The sequence below is a fragment of the Macaca fascicularis genome, chromosome 11 (genome assembly GCF_037993035.2).
Source record: "Macaca fascicularis isolate 582-1 chromosome 11, T2T-MFA8v1.1".
Classification (NCBI taxonomy): domain Eukaryota; kingdom Metazoa; phylum Chordata; class Mammalia; order Primates; family Cercopithecidae; genus Macaca; species Macaca fascicularis.
Window position 1 is genome coordinate 87,145,965 of NC_088385.1, and position 13,103 is coordinate 87,159,067.

At 34.3% G+C, this 13,103-nt stretch overlaps 1 protein-coding gene across 1 annotated transcript in view; it reads left to right on the forward strand.

Annotated features, from left to right (window-relative positions):
- The window catches only part of OTOGL (otogelin like), a 170,794-nt gene that overhangs the window by 141,905 nt on the left and 15,786 nt on the right, over positions 1-13,103 (forward strand). The window contains exons 44-51 of the mRNA XM_005571630.5: positions 1,907-2,048; positions 2,969-3,154; positions 5,651-5,863; positions 6,334-6,438; positions 6,729-6,836; positions 8,164-8,265; positions 8,591-8,695; positions 8,780-8,820. Of these exons, the coding sequence (XP_005571687.3) occupies positions 1,907-2,048; positions 2,969-3,154; positions 5,651-5,863; positions 6,334-6,438; positions 6,729-6,836; positions 8,164-8,265; positions 8,591-8,695; positions 8,780-8,820 (1,002 nt within the window). The remainder of the gene's footprint in view (positions 1-1,906; positions 2,049-2,968; positions 3,155-5,650; positions 5,864-6,333; positions 6,439-6,728; positions 6,837-8,163; positions 8,266-8,590; positions 8,696-8,779; positions 8,821-13,103) is intronic.

The following is a 13,103-nucleotide window of genomic DNA, read 5'->3' on the forward strand; positions in this document are numbered from 1 at the left end:
AGCAGTAGTAGTTGTTACTATTAACTCTACTTTACATATGAAGAAACCAAGATAGAGAAGATTTAAATGCCCCAAATGGTGATAGAAACCATGGGAATGGATGAGCTTGGGGAGAGCATTTTCAGTGACAGAACATGACCATTGAGAATGGGATCTAGTAAAACAGAATGAGAGGCAGGTAGAAGAAACAATGACCGAATAGAAGGAAAGGCAACGGAGTGTGGTACCTTTGAAGTTCAAGGAGAGAACATTTTAAGCAAGTGGATGTGCTAATGGCAATATAGGTTTCTGAGAGGTCAGGGAGGGTTTAGAATATCAGTTTCATTTCATTTGATTAAAAGGAGGCTATTAGTGACTAAAGCAAGTATTGTGTGTAAAGTAAGGTGGTTGGAAACTGAGAAGATTTCACAAAGGACATTGAAAAGAAAGTCGATTCCTAGGGTTTTTTTCTGCATCTTTAAAAATATCTAATTTTATTTTTGTATTGACAGATAAAATTGTATGTGTTTACTGTGTACAACATGATGTTTTGAAGTGTATATACATTGTGGAATGATGAAATCTAGCCAATTAACAAATGCATTACCTTATGTGATTTTCACATTTGTGATGATAACACTTTACATCCACTCTCAGCATTTTTCAATAGTATAATATATTATTACAGTCAACATGTACGATAGATCTCTTGGACTTCTGCCCATCTAAATGAAATTCTGTACCCTTTAACAACATCTTCCCAAGCACTTCAATCCCTGGTAACTATAATTCCTTGCTCAATTCTATATGATCAACTTTTTTAGTTTTTACATGTGAGTGAGATCATGTGGTATTTGTCTTCCTGTGCCTGGCTTATTTCACTTAACATCATGTTCTCTGGGTTCATTCATGTTATCACAAATGACAGGATTTCATTCTTTTTAAAGGACAAATAATGTACCACTGTGTATATGCACCAAATTTTCTTTCTTCATTCATCCATTGGCAGACCCGCAGGTTGATTCTGTATTTTGGCCATTGTGAATAATGCTGCAGTAAACATGGATGTGCAGACATCTCTGTGACATACTGATTTCATTTCCTTTGGATATGTACCTAGTAGTAGGGTAGCTCGATTATGTAATATTACTATCTTTAATTTTTTGAGAAACCCCCATATTGTCTTCCACGATGGCTGTACTAATTTACATTCCCAACAACAGTGCGCAAGGGTTACCTTTTCCCTACAACCTCGCCAATGATCATTATTTTTATTGGATACTTTGGCCTGTATCAGAATTTGGCATCTGAATTTAGATACTTAGTATGTGCCTACTGAATAATGAGTTGAGAGAAAAGTGGAATAAATATTGTCACATGCTACATTATTTATATTTCAGGTATCTCTAGATCAAAATGGAACCTATTCTATAGGAACAAATGAGTCTCTAATTAAATTGAGGTGTGCCAAATTTTATAAATCATGTAACCAACATTGAATATTAATAAAAGTTTTGAGAAACATTTGTAACTTTATTTAATAATCAATACTGTATACCATTATAGAATGCTTTGTGAGCTTACGACTTAATCTATACTTCTTCAAACTCTTATTCAGTATATAGAAAGGGCAATCGTAGCCCACAGTGGATATTAGAAATAAATTTTTGCTTGGCTCCACATACTGTTTTCTTTCCCACCTTTATAAGAAAGATGTGTGTAGATTAGTGCACATGGTATTTGTCTTATTTAAATGTGTTTAGAGTGATGTTTAATATTAAGAATTTTTGAAAAAAGTAAGGTCTATGATGAAGTATAATGAATATTAACTTGCTACCCTTTGATTCTCCGAATAATCTTAGTCTAGCTTAGGGCTTTCAGAGAAATAAAACAATATAACTTATTTCAAAGCAAAATGTTTCTCTAGGTTTCACCGAAAGACTTTTGTGAAAAGATGTGGATCAATTATACCTATTTTTGGAACTATGAATGTGATGCACTTTCTGCATATGTGGCTCTGTGCAACAAGTTTGATATCTGCATTCAGTGGAGAAAACCTGATTACTGCTGTAAGTAACTGTTAACTGAATAATATTTTTAAATCATAAATAAATATCACTTTTGCAATCACTTCTTTCCTTCTTTTTCTTCATCACGAATGAATTTAGTAAGCATAAAATGCACAGAAGAAGCTATCACAAACACAAGTTGCATCACTCAATTTCAGAAATAAAACGATCACACATGAAGCTCCCTATGTGCCTTCTCCAGCCCTTCCCTCTCTCTTTTCCCTGAGAGGTAATCACTATTCAAGAGGGGCCTTGCTGATTCATTGGGAATGAGTGTCATCCCCAATTTCACTAGACAGTGTCAAATGGTTCTTCACTGAGATTGTACCAATTTATAACCCCACCAGCTGAGCATTCAATTTTTAATAGTATGACTTTTTACAATCATTGACAATCCACAAGGCTTTTCTAAAACATCATGTATAAACTGCTCAGCAATAGTAATTTCTTTTGACAGTGAAGGATCAAACCTAAACATAACAGCATTTTTCTTTTTTATGATTTGGTTGAGTTTTATATACTGAAAGTGTATTTCGGTTATAATTCTAAGTAGACTGTTATCTCTTCTTACTGCACAGAGCAATAATTTCATAATAGTTGATTGTATATTTATGCCAACCAGACTTGTGCTGCCTGTTGGTGATATTTATTTGTTATACATCTGATAAGTGTTTCCCACCATAACAGCTAATACTAGTAGACCCTTGGAAAATGCTTAAAAATTACAAAAAATGCAAAAAGCAAACACATTGGTGCCTTTGTTTCTGATGTATGGTTACAGAGTAAATGAAAAATGGACTTTGAAGAGACTAAAATTTGCAAAATACATTTTCTGTAAGAAATCTGACATTTCTTTCTTTTACTAGAATTTAAATAGGTTACTTTTATCATTAGCAAATTTTGTCTCCTATTCTTCAAAGCCCTGAGTTGCCCAGAGGGGAAGGAATATCAACCCTGTGTGCGACCTTGTGAAGCAAGAACATGCCTGAACCAATGGTTCTATGGACACTCTTCCTGTTTGAACTTAAGAGAAGACTGTGTGTGCAAAGATGGAACTATTCTTCACAGGCCACATTCAACCCAGTGCATTCCAGAGAAAGAGTGTGGTAAGACACAAAATACAAAATGACTTTTCAGGGATCCGGCAAACAGACACAAACGTTTTTTAAATATTGCAGAGATGTGCTAACAAAGATTTATCAAAGACAGCCTGAATGTTGGAAAGGAAATGAGTTTCTCTGTAGTTTGATTTTAATACGAATTCAAGAGAAGTTAATTGTTATAAAAGCTTTAGTGGTAATGTGTTTTAATCTTTACATCTGCCTATAGTAACTGAGAAAAAGCATGGGAAATCAAGAATTAAGAGTGTGGATTATGGACTGAACTCAAATTCAAGTTAATTCATATATTAGTGGTTCACTTTTACTCCTATGAGTCTCAGGTTATGCATCTGGAAAGTGAGGAAAATGATAGTACTTATAAGGTTAGTGTGGGGCTACGTAATTTAGTAAAAAGCATTTTGCATTTAACATGGTGCCTTGAGAAAATTAGCATGTAAGAAATGGCAGATGGTACTATTATCTGGGTGCTATGATTTGGATGTGGTTTGTCCCCACCAAAACTCATGTTGAGGTTTGATCCCCTGTGTGGCAGTGCTGGGAGATGTGGCCTAGTGGGAGGTGTCTGGATCATGGGGGCACTGCCCTCATCAATAGATTAGTGACTTCTCAAAGTTGTAAGTGATTTATTGCTCTTGTGAGACTAGATTAGTTCTAGCAGAAATGGAATCTTTCCCTCAGGTACAGATTGTTATAAAGGGAGTTTCCTCCTCACGTTTGATTCATCTTCACATCTGTCCACTTCTCCTTTGACCTTCTGCCATAGTACAAGGCAGGAGAAAAACCCTCACCTGAAGTTAAGTAGATGCTGGCACCATGCACCTTGAACTTCCCAGCCAGCAGAAGTGTGACTAAATGAATCTTTTTTCTTTATAAACTACGCATTTTCAGGTGTTCTCTTAGAGCAACACAAAATGGACTAAGATACTGGAGGAACATATTTAGTATTTCTAATTTTATTTTCAAACAATGTTATTTTGATGCATTGTCTCCATGGTGGTGGCGGATGAAAAAGTGCAAAATTGAGATGATTGTAACACAGGAATTGTCAGTCATAGGCCTCTTCATTATGGTCATAAGAAAATGAATTGACTAATAATTAAAGAAAAAGGCAAGGAGGAGTGAAATGCATATATAGTTTCAGAAATAAGCTAGTGTTTGCCATTATAGAAAGTATCTGTGGAAGACTTTGAGGGTGTACAGGTGTGCTTATATTTATTGTTTAGAGATCTATGAGATTTAGTTTGATAGTAAATAGGATAAGAGTTCCCTAAAGGCTGGGGATGTGGTTGGTAACTACATTTATCATTATTATTCCTCAAAAGAACTACTAGATGGTCATATTTATCATAAAACTTTTACTTAAAGATAATAGTCACTAAATAATATTTTGCCTGATTGCCTACTTTTTACTTTTAGATTTTAAAGCAGAAATATTTTGAATTTTCATATGATATAAATGTTATATGAGGTAGGGGCTACCTTGCTTTCTAATCCCACTCATTTTTAACAGGTACTATTTTCAAACTAATTTGAATTTATATTATTGAATTTGTTTAGGTTAAATAAATTATGTTAACAGGACTTAAAATGTGTCAAAAATAATAGAACATTTCATTTATAGAAGAAGACATGCAGATTTATAGATGGTTGTAAAAGGAAAGAAATTTTTTCTTTCTCTTTCTTTCTTTCTTTCTTCCTTTCTTTCTTTCTTTCTTTCTTTCTTTCTTTCTTTCTTTCTTTCTTTCTTTCTTTCTTTCTTTCTTTCTTTCTTTCTTTCTTTCTTTCTTTCTTTCTTTCCCTCCCTTCCTTCCTTCCTTCCTTCCTTCCTTCCTTCCTTCCTTCCTTCCTTCCTTCCTTCCTTCCTTCCTTCCTTCCTTCCTTCCTTCCTTCCTTTCTTTCTTTCTTTCTTTCTTTTTCTTTCTTTCTTTCTTTCTTTCTTTCTTTCTTTCTTTCTTTCTTTCTTTCTTTCTTTCTTTCTTTCTTTCTCTTTCTTTCTTTTTCTTTTGAGACAGGGTCTAAACTGTTGCACAGGCTTAAGTACAGTGGTCATAGCTCACTGAGACTCAAACTCCAGGCCTCCAGTGATCCTCCCACCTTAGCTTTCTGAGTAGGCATGCCACTACACTTGGCTAATTATTTTTCTTTTTGGTAGAGACAAGGTCTTGCTCTGTTGCCCAGGCTGGTCTCAAACTCCTGGCCTGAAGCAATCCTCCCTCCTCAGCCTCCCAAAGTGCTGGGATTATGGGTATGAGCCACTGCATCTGACCAGGAACAAAATACTTTCTGTGGACTAAGTATAAACTTCCATTAAAGAAAAGTGTAAGTTAGTGGGTGATGAAAGAGAAATCTGAGAAAAATAATAGACTTGTGACATATCATCTATGTCACTGGGCCATGTCACAGTCTGAAACCAAAACATGGTGGCATGATTTACTTTAGTGCCCAGGTTATGAGTGTTATAATACTGTTGATCTTTTTAAGCATGCACTGATAGTGAAGACCAACCTCGCACTGCTGGGGAGATTTGGAATGGGGGCATTGATGAATGCGCTCTATACAAATGTTTGGAGAATGGAAGTATTACTCCTATAGAACCTGACTGTGATGAAGAGCCCACGCCAGTTTGTGAACGTGAAGCTGAAGTTGTCATGGGCATCATTGATAAATGGACCTGCTGTTCAAAGGAAGTTTGTGGTATGTATGAAGAAGCCTTATACTCAATTGATTCCACAAAATATGTTGATACTCTTTGTGAAAAAGCAGAGCAGAGCATATATAATGCTTTGTATTTAAAAAATGTGGCATAAATGCCATTTTCTCAAAGCAAGTTTTGTTTCGTTACAATTTTGTTGAATACACATGAAAAACCGTGGCTATTCACAGTTAATAACACTCAACAAAACATGAGAAGAGAAAAGAACTGGGAATCTTTGATTTATGAATCAAGGGTGAAAGGCAATAATAGAAAAACCTCAAAGCTGCTGCATTTTCATATATGCCCATTTTGTTAGCTGAATGGGTTAACTGCAGTGTAAAAACATGCATAATAAGAGTCGTTTCCCCTCTTTGAGTTTCCTGCTTTGAGTTGGCAGTCATTTCCCTGCTTTGAGTTGGCAGATTTCAGTTGTGTTCACTAATATTTTAACAGTTTTTCTTATTTATAGGATGTGACACGACTTTGTGTGAAACTACCATCCCAACATGTACAGATAGTCAAAAATTGATTGTTGGCCACAGTCCTCTTTCTTGCTGTCCACAGTACAAATGTGGTAAGTAATCAATATAGAAAATTAAGAGTGAGGTTCATTGTTTATTCAGAACAGTGGATTAGATTCTCATTCTTTGTGTCTCCAAGACAATGATTTATTATAAAAGATTGTGGAGTTGTCTTGCTAATGTTTTAAACCTGGTATGTATCTTTCATATATATGTATATGTATATGATTAAAAACTTTAAAATAAGTTATTTATTACTAAATTCAAAGAGAGGTAAACACTATGTCATTTATTTTATCATCTCATGCTATACACATTTTCTAATATAATTGTGTTTCTGCAGAATGTGACCCATTGAAATGCCCCAGTATTTCAACACCAGAATGCAGAGAAGACCAATTCATGATTCAAGTTCAACAGGAAGAACCTTGTTGTTTTTCCCCTCTTTGTGGTGAGTATTCTAGAGATAATTTCTTAGAAGAAGAGAAAGGATCTAGGAAAAAATCTCTAATTTGATGTGAATTTTATGAGACTGTTGGTAAGCAATATTCTGATGTTATAAGAATTCAACTGAATGAGAACTGTTGTAAAGAATGACATTTTGAATGACTAGACAATCATAACAAATACCTTCCCCCATCAACAAAAACTATATACCTCAGTCCAAATATGACCAAGATTTTTAAATCAAGCTTTTTAAATAATAAGGCCAATGCGTAAGTTTTTCGAAGAACAATTTAGCACTGCTTTCCTCGAAGAACCAACTTGAATAATGAGCTCTGCTAAGACTTTATAAGATGTCTTTAAAACTTCATGTCCTGCATATCATGTTTGAGGTATGATGATCTCAAAAAAGAATGGCAGAAACAAAGATGACTGGAAAATGGCTGGAGCTAAATGTTCTGCCCGGTGAACTGAAGATTGAAATATAAAGAATTCTCTAATTTTTTAAAATGAATCATTATATCCATGATTCCTTGGTGATTAATGTAGGTTTCAGAAGCAATCAAAACAATTTATTAGCACCAGTTAAGATTCATTGGCTGCAAGTGGTAAAACTGATTGATTCTGGCTAGCTTTAGCACAAGCTGTTATTGGAAGAATCTGGGGAAGTAGGATCAAAATTAAGCAGAACAGTCAAGCCCTTGGAAGGAGAGAAACCAGCTGCTCTAGGTAGAGGTCACTAATGATTGAGCCAACTTTATTTTTTTCTTCACTTGATGTGTCTCTATATATGACTCAAATTCCATCGAAAGGGATTCTGATTACTCCTATGTGGGTTGTTTCTACAGAGTGGCCCGGTGATGTGAGGCACCTTTAAAGATAGTCACTCAAAAATATGTGGGTGGTGCATTTCCTCAAGGTCATTCAGAGAGTAGTTACCAAAGTTGGGAGGGCATGCTGAAACAGCCCAAAAGAACAAATGCCTACTACATTTTCATCCCTAAATGAGAGTAATCAATGGTAGTAAATTAAGAAAACATAAATATAATAAATAAACAAGTGACATTTTGATTCTAATGAGAACAAATTACCTAGGAAATCTGAATGTTCTACCTTTCTGGTAAGATGGTGTTCTATATGTCACTGTGCTTGGAAAGCATAATGCAATATACTCAGACAGTATTATTGTTTTTATGACCAAATAAGGAGATATACCTTACATTTCTTTTACTATTTTCTTAAACAAAATTGATTTATGTATGGTAATTTAAGCTCATATTATAATTCTTGGTTTTTAGCTCAGCTGTGACTTTCGGTTTTTTGTTTTACCTTAGTTTGTGAATCTTGCACCAAACCTGTTCCACTATGTCATGATGGGGAATTTCTCACAGTAGATCTTAATAGTACACACTTCTGTTGTCCTCAGTATTACTGTGGTAAGTGTATATTAACTATTTTAAAATATTTAGATGTCTCCAATGTTTAAGAAGCCCAGTGCATCTTAGTTGGCTGTTACATCAGACCCTTTTTCAAAGTTTTTCACTTGATGAGCTATCCTAGCACCAGTACTCTTTTTGTACCTGTTTATATGTTAGTTGTTTTATCTTCACCAACAACACATGGCAATCTGGTGGTGGGAGAGGTAGCACTTGGGAAATATGAATCCATGCATTATTGGTTATGGCAGTGAACTAAATGGTAGGTAATAAGAAATGGCAACTCTATAAAATCCATCTTTACCCATGTAATTTTTCTTTTTAGTATGTGAGCCAAACCTTTGTCCTATGCCATTACTCACCTGTGCAGAAGATATGAATCTTGTGAAAGAAAATGTATCTGGTCAATGTTGCCCAACATGGCATTGTGGTAACTAATTTTCGTATTTTAAGTTTTCATTATAATAAGTTAATTATTTTGATCAATGTAAATATGTTGATTTTTGCCTTTTAGAATGTAACTGTGAAAACCTTGTTATGCCAACTTGTGAAGTGGTAAGAACACATATTTTGATTGACTTGTCATATTTATTTAAATCTGTTTATTTTTCCTTTGTTTCTCTCATTTCTAAAGTCTTCTCAGAGTTAAAATTATCCACATTAAATTGTACTGAAGTAGATTAAAATAATGTACTCTGATATTAAGAAATAGTAAAATAAGTTACATTTTACTTGAGATAGGAAAGTACAATACATTATTTTTTTAACTGCTGATAGAATCTGCTAGTCTTGTATCTACTTAAGTTCACTGGTATTAAAATGAAGCAAAATATTGAAAAAAAATTATCGAGTGGTGTCTCTAATGATTCTTTAAGAAAGTGCGCTAATAATGCCTCTGTTGTAGAGAAGGGGATATAAACATGGAACTGCCTGTTTCTTCTTAAGCATTATCTGCGAATGTGCAAACCTTACAGAAATTTCAAATATTTAATTTTTAGAAATAGCAAGGATAACTCTGGTATCACTTATTTAATCCTTAAACGTATCCCATAGTTCTTTACAAGTCTTTGTTTTCTTTAACTATTTATCTTCATGATACACCGATAAGGCTTGAGAAAGGTAATATATTCCTGGCCTTATTTATTAGAGAAGACACGCTTTATTTCACAAAGCAGTTTACTTTTCTTTCCCTTCTCAAACAATGTGTACACTTAGAGAATTCATTCAGAATCTCCAGTTCAAAGCTCTATTATGAAGAAGGAATGAGGTACTTTTTAAAATAACAGAACCCCTCCTAGGATGCCATGGTTTTATTTAAAAAGCATTAATCCAACATTTGCTTTAATGATGCTGTCATCTATAGTTTACAGAGAATGTTTAACTTTACAAATAACTTTCATAATAATTCTCTCATTTGATTATTTTGTGTGTACACTGTATATACATCTACATGAGAGTAGAATGATAATGCCATGTATTTCTCTAGTCCTTCACAGTTACATAACGAATTCAGTATACTATCTTACTGAATCTTTACCAAGTCAGTACTTTAGCTCATTTTATAAGTGAGAGAGATGAAATCCAAGGGAATAAATTATTGACTGAGATTTTCAGGATTCTAACCAAGGATTGCTTTTTGTGTGTGTATGTTTGTGTATTCCCTATTCTTTCTACTCTGCCTTAACTCTTTATTTCCCTTAGAAAATGTAGCCAAGGCACAATTTGAAACAAGAATGAAAGAGAATGTGAGACTGCCTTGTTCTACCTTTCTCTTGCTGTGGCTCACTTCTCTCATTTGGAATATAAAAATAATAATACCTTATAGGCAATAAGCAAATATAATTTAAATGCTTAGTGTCTGACATATAGGAAGGGCTCAATCAGTATTAGTTACAAGTATTAGTTTTTTTGACACATTAAAACTTCAATTTCTTAATTTTTTTTTTTTTTCCCTGTACAAGTCTGACCTAGCCCTTTTCTACTTTCTATCTTTTTTTCTGGGACACATAGGTTTTCTTTCTTTCTCTCTCTCTCTTTCTCATTTTCTTTTCCCTTTTCTTGTCTTGTCTTGTCTTGTCTTTTCTTTCTTTCATGGAGTCTTGTTCTGTCGCCAGGCTGGAGTACAGTGGTACGATCTCTGCTCACTGCAATCTCTGCCTCCCAGGTTCAAACAATTCCCATGCCTCAGCTTCCTGTGTAGCCGGGAATACAGGCACGTGCCACCACACCCAGCTAATTTTTTGTATTTTAGTAGAGACAGGGTTTCACCATGTTGGCCAGGATGGTCTCAATCTCCTTACCTCGTGATCTGCTCACCTTGGACTCCCAAAATGCTGATTTTATGGGCGTGAGCCACCGTGCCTGGCTGAGACACATAGGTTTTCTAAAGACAAACGAAGCATTATACAATCTTTGTGTTTAATTGTTTTTATTTTTTATTTACTTATTTTTAAAATTGACAAAGATTGTATATATTTATTATGTACAACATGTTAATTTAAAATATGTATACATTATGGAATAGCTAAATTGAGTTAATTAACACATGCATTACCTCACAAAATCATTTTTTTGTGATGAGAACACAGACTCTATTCTCTTGACAATTTTTAAAAATACAATACATTGTTACTAATGATAGTCATTACATTTTACAATAGATCTCTTGAACTTATTTCTCCTATCTAACTGAAATTTTGCATCGTTTGGCCAACATGTCCTCAAACCCTACTCCCCTACCCTCAGCCCTGTTAACCACTATTCTACTCCCTACCTTCTATGAGTTCAACTTTTTTAGATTCTGCATATAAATGAGATCAGGTGGTATTTGTCTTTCTGTGCTTGGCTTATTTCATTTAACGTAAGTCCTCCAGGTTCATCCATGTTGTCTCAAATGACAGGACTTTCTTCTTTTTCAAGGCTGTATGGTATTGCATTGTGTATATATACCACAGTTTCTTTATCCATTCATCCTTTGGTGGACATTTGGGTTGATTCCATATCTTGGCTATTGTATATAGTGCTGCAGTAAACATAGGAGTGGAGATATCTCTACAATATAGTGATTTTATTTCCTTTGGATATATACCAAGTAGTGGAATTGCTAGATTATATAGTAATTATATTTTTGATTTTTTGAGGAGCATATATACTATTTTTCATAATGACTGTGCTAATTTACATTCTCACCAACAGTGTGCAGGGTTTCTTTTTGTGCATTTTCACAAACACTTGCTATTTTTTGTCTTCTTGATAATGACCATTTTAACAGGTATGAGATGATATTTCATTATGGATTTAATTTGCATTTCCCTGATTACTAATATTAAACATTTTAAAATATACTTGTTGGGCATTTATATGTTTTCTTTTGTAAAATGCCTATTCAGGCCCTTTGCCCATTTTAAAAACCAGTTTATTTGTTTTTCTTGATATTGAGTTGTTTGAGTTTTTTATATATTTTGGATATTAACCCATTATTAGATATATAGTTTGCAAATATATTCTCTCACTCTGTAGGTTGTCTCTTCACTCTGTTGATTGTTTTCTTTGCTGTGCAGCAGCTTTTTAGCTTGCTATACTCCCATTTGTATATTTTTCTTTTGTTGTCTCTACATTTGGGTTCACAGCCAAAAAGATCATTGCTGAGACCAATATCCTGGAGTTTTTCCTCTATATTTTCTTGTAGTGGTTTTATAGTCTCAACCATTACGGTTAAGTCTTTAATCCCCTTAGAGTTAATTTTTGTGTGTTGTGTGAGATAAGGGTCTAATATAATTTGTCTGCATGTGGACATGCCATTGTTCCAGCATCATTTATTGAATAGACTATCCTTTTCCCATTGTTTGTTCTTGGTAACTTTGTCAAAAATTAATTGACCATAATGCCTGGATTGATTTCTGGGTTCTCTAATCTGTTTTATTGGTCTATGTGTCTGTTTTTATGCTGGTACCATGCTGTTTTGATTACTGTAGCTTTGTAGCACATTTTGAAGTCAGGTAGCATGATGCTGCCAGCTGTGTTCTTTTTGCTCAAGATCGCTTTGGCTATTTGGTGTCTTTTGTGGTTTCAAGCAAATTTGAGGATTGTTTTATCTATTTCTGTAAAAAATGTCACCGGAATTTTGACAAGGTTTGCATTGAATCTGTAGAGCAATTTGAGTAGTATAGATATCTCAACAATAAAATTTGGGGAGCACATTGAAACTTAATTTCTTAAATTACTTTATTATAATTGATTACAAGTTAAACGTGATGCTCAGAGTGTTAATCACATTATAGAGATCATTATAAAGAAGTTTCCAGAGATGGTGACCATCAAGAAAAACTTGGAAGAATGTGATAGGTTAAAAATAATGGATGAAAGCAGTTGAGCTATTTCAGACAGGGGCTAATAGAAACAGAAGTTGATTTACAAAGGTATGAGGTAATAGTTGTATGCTGAAGAATAATAACCATAACACCCTCTCTCTTGCCTGGAGAAAGAGCTAACTGAAGGAAGAATGAGAGATAAAAATCTACACAAATTGGTATATTTGGGGAGGGCTTTATTTTTTATTTTTATTTTCTAGAGACAGAGTCTGGCTCTGTTGCTTAGACTGAAATGCAGTGGCACAATCATAGCATCACTGAACTACCGAGCTCAAGTGATTCTTCCACCTTGGCCTCACAAAGTGCTAGTATTACAGGTGTGAGCCACTGCACCTGGCCAAGAGGGCTTTAAATTCAAGGCTGAAGAATGCAGATTTGATTTATTCATTTATTATTTTCATTTATTTATTCAACCAACATTTGTTGAAGATCAGTTATGGGCAGTCATCATGCCAGACACTTGAAAAA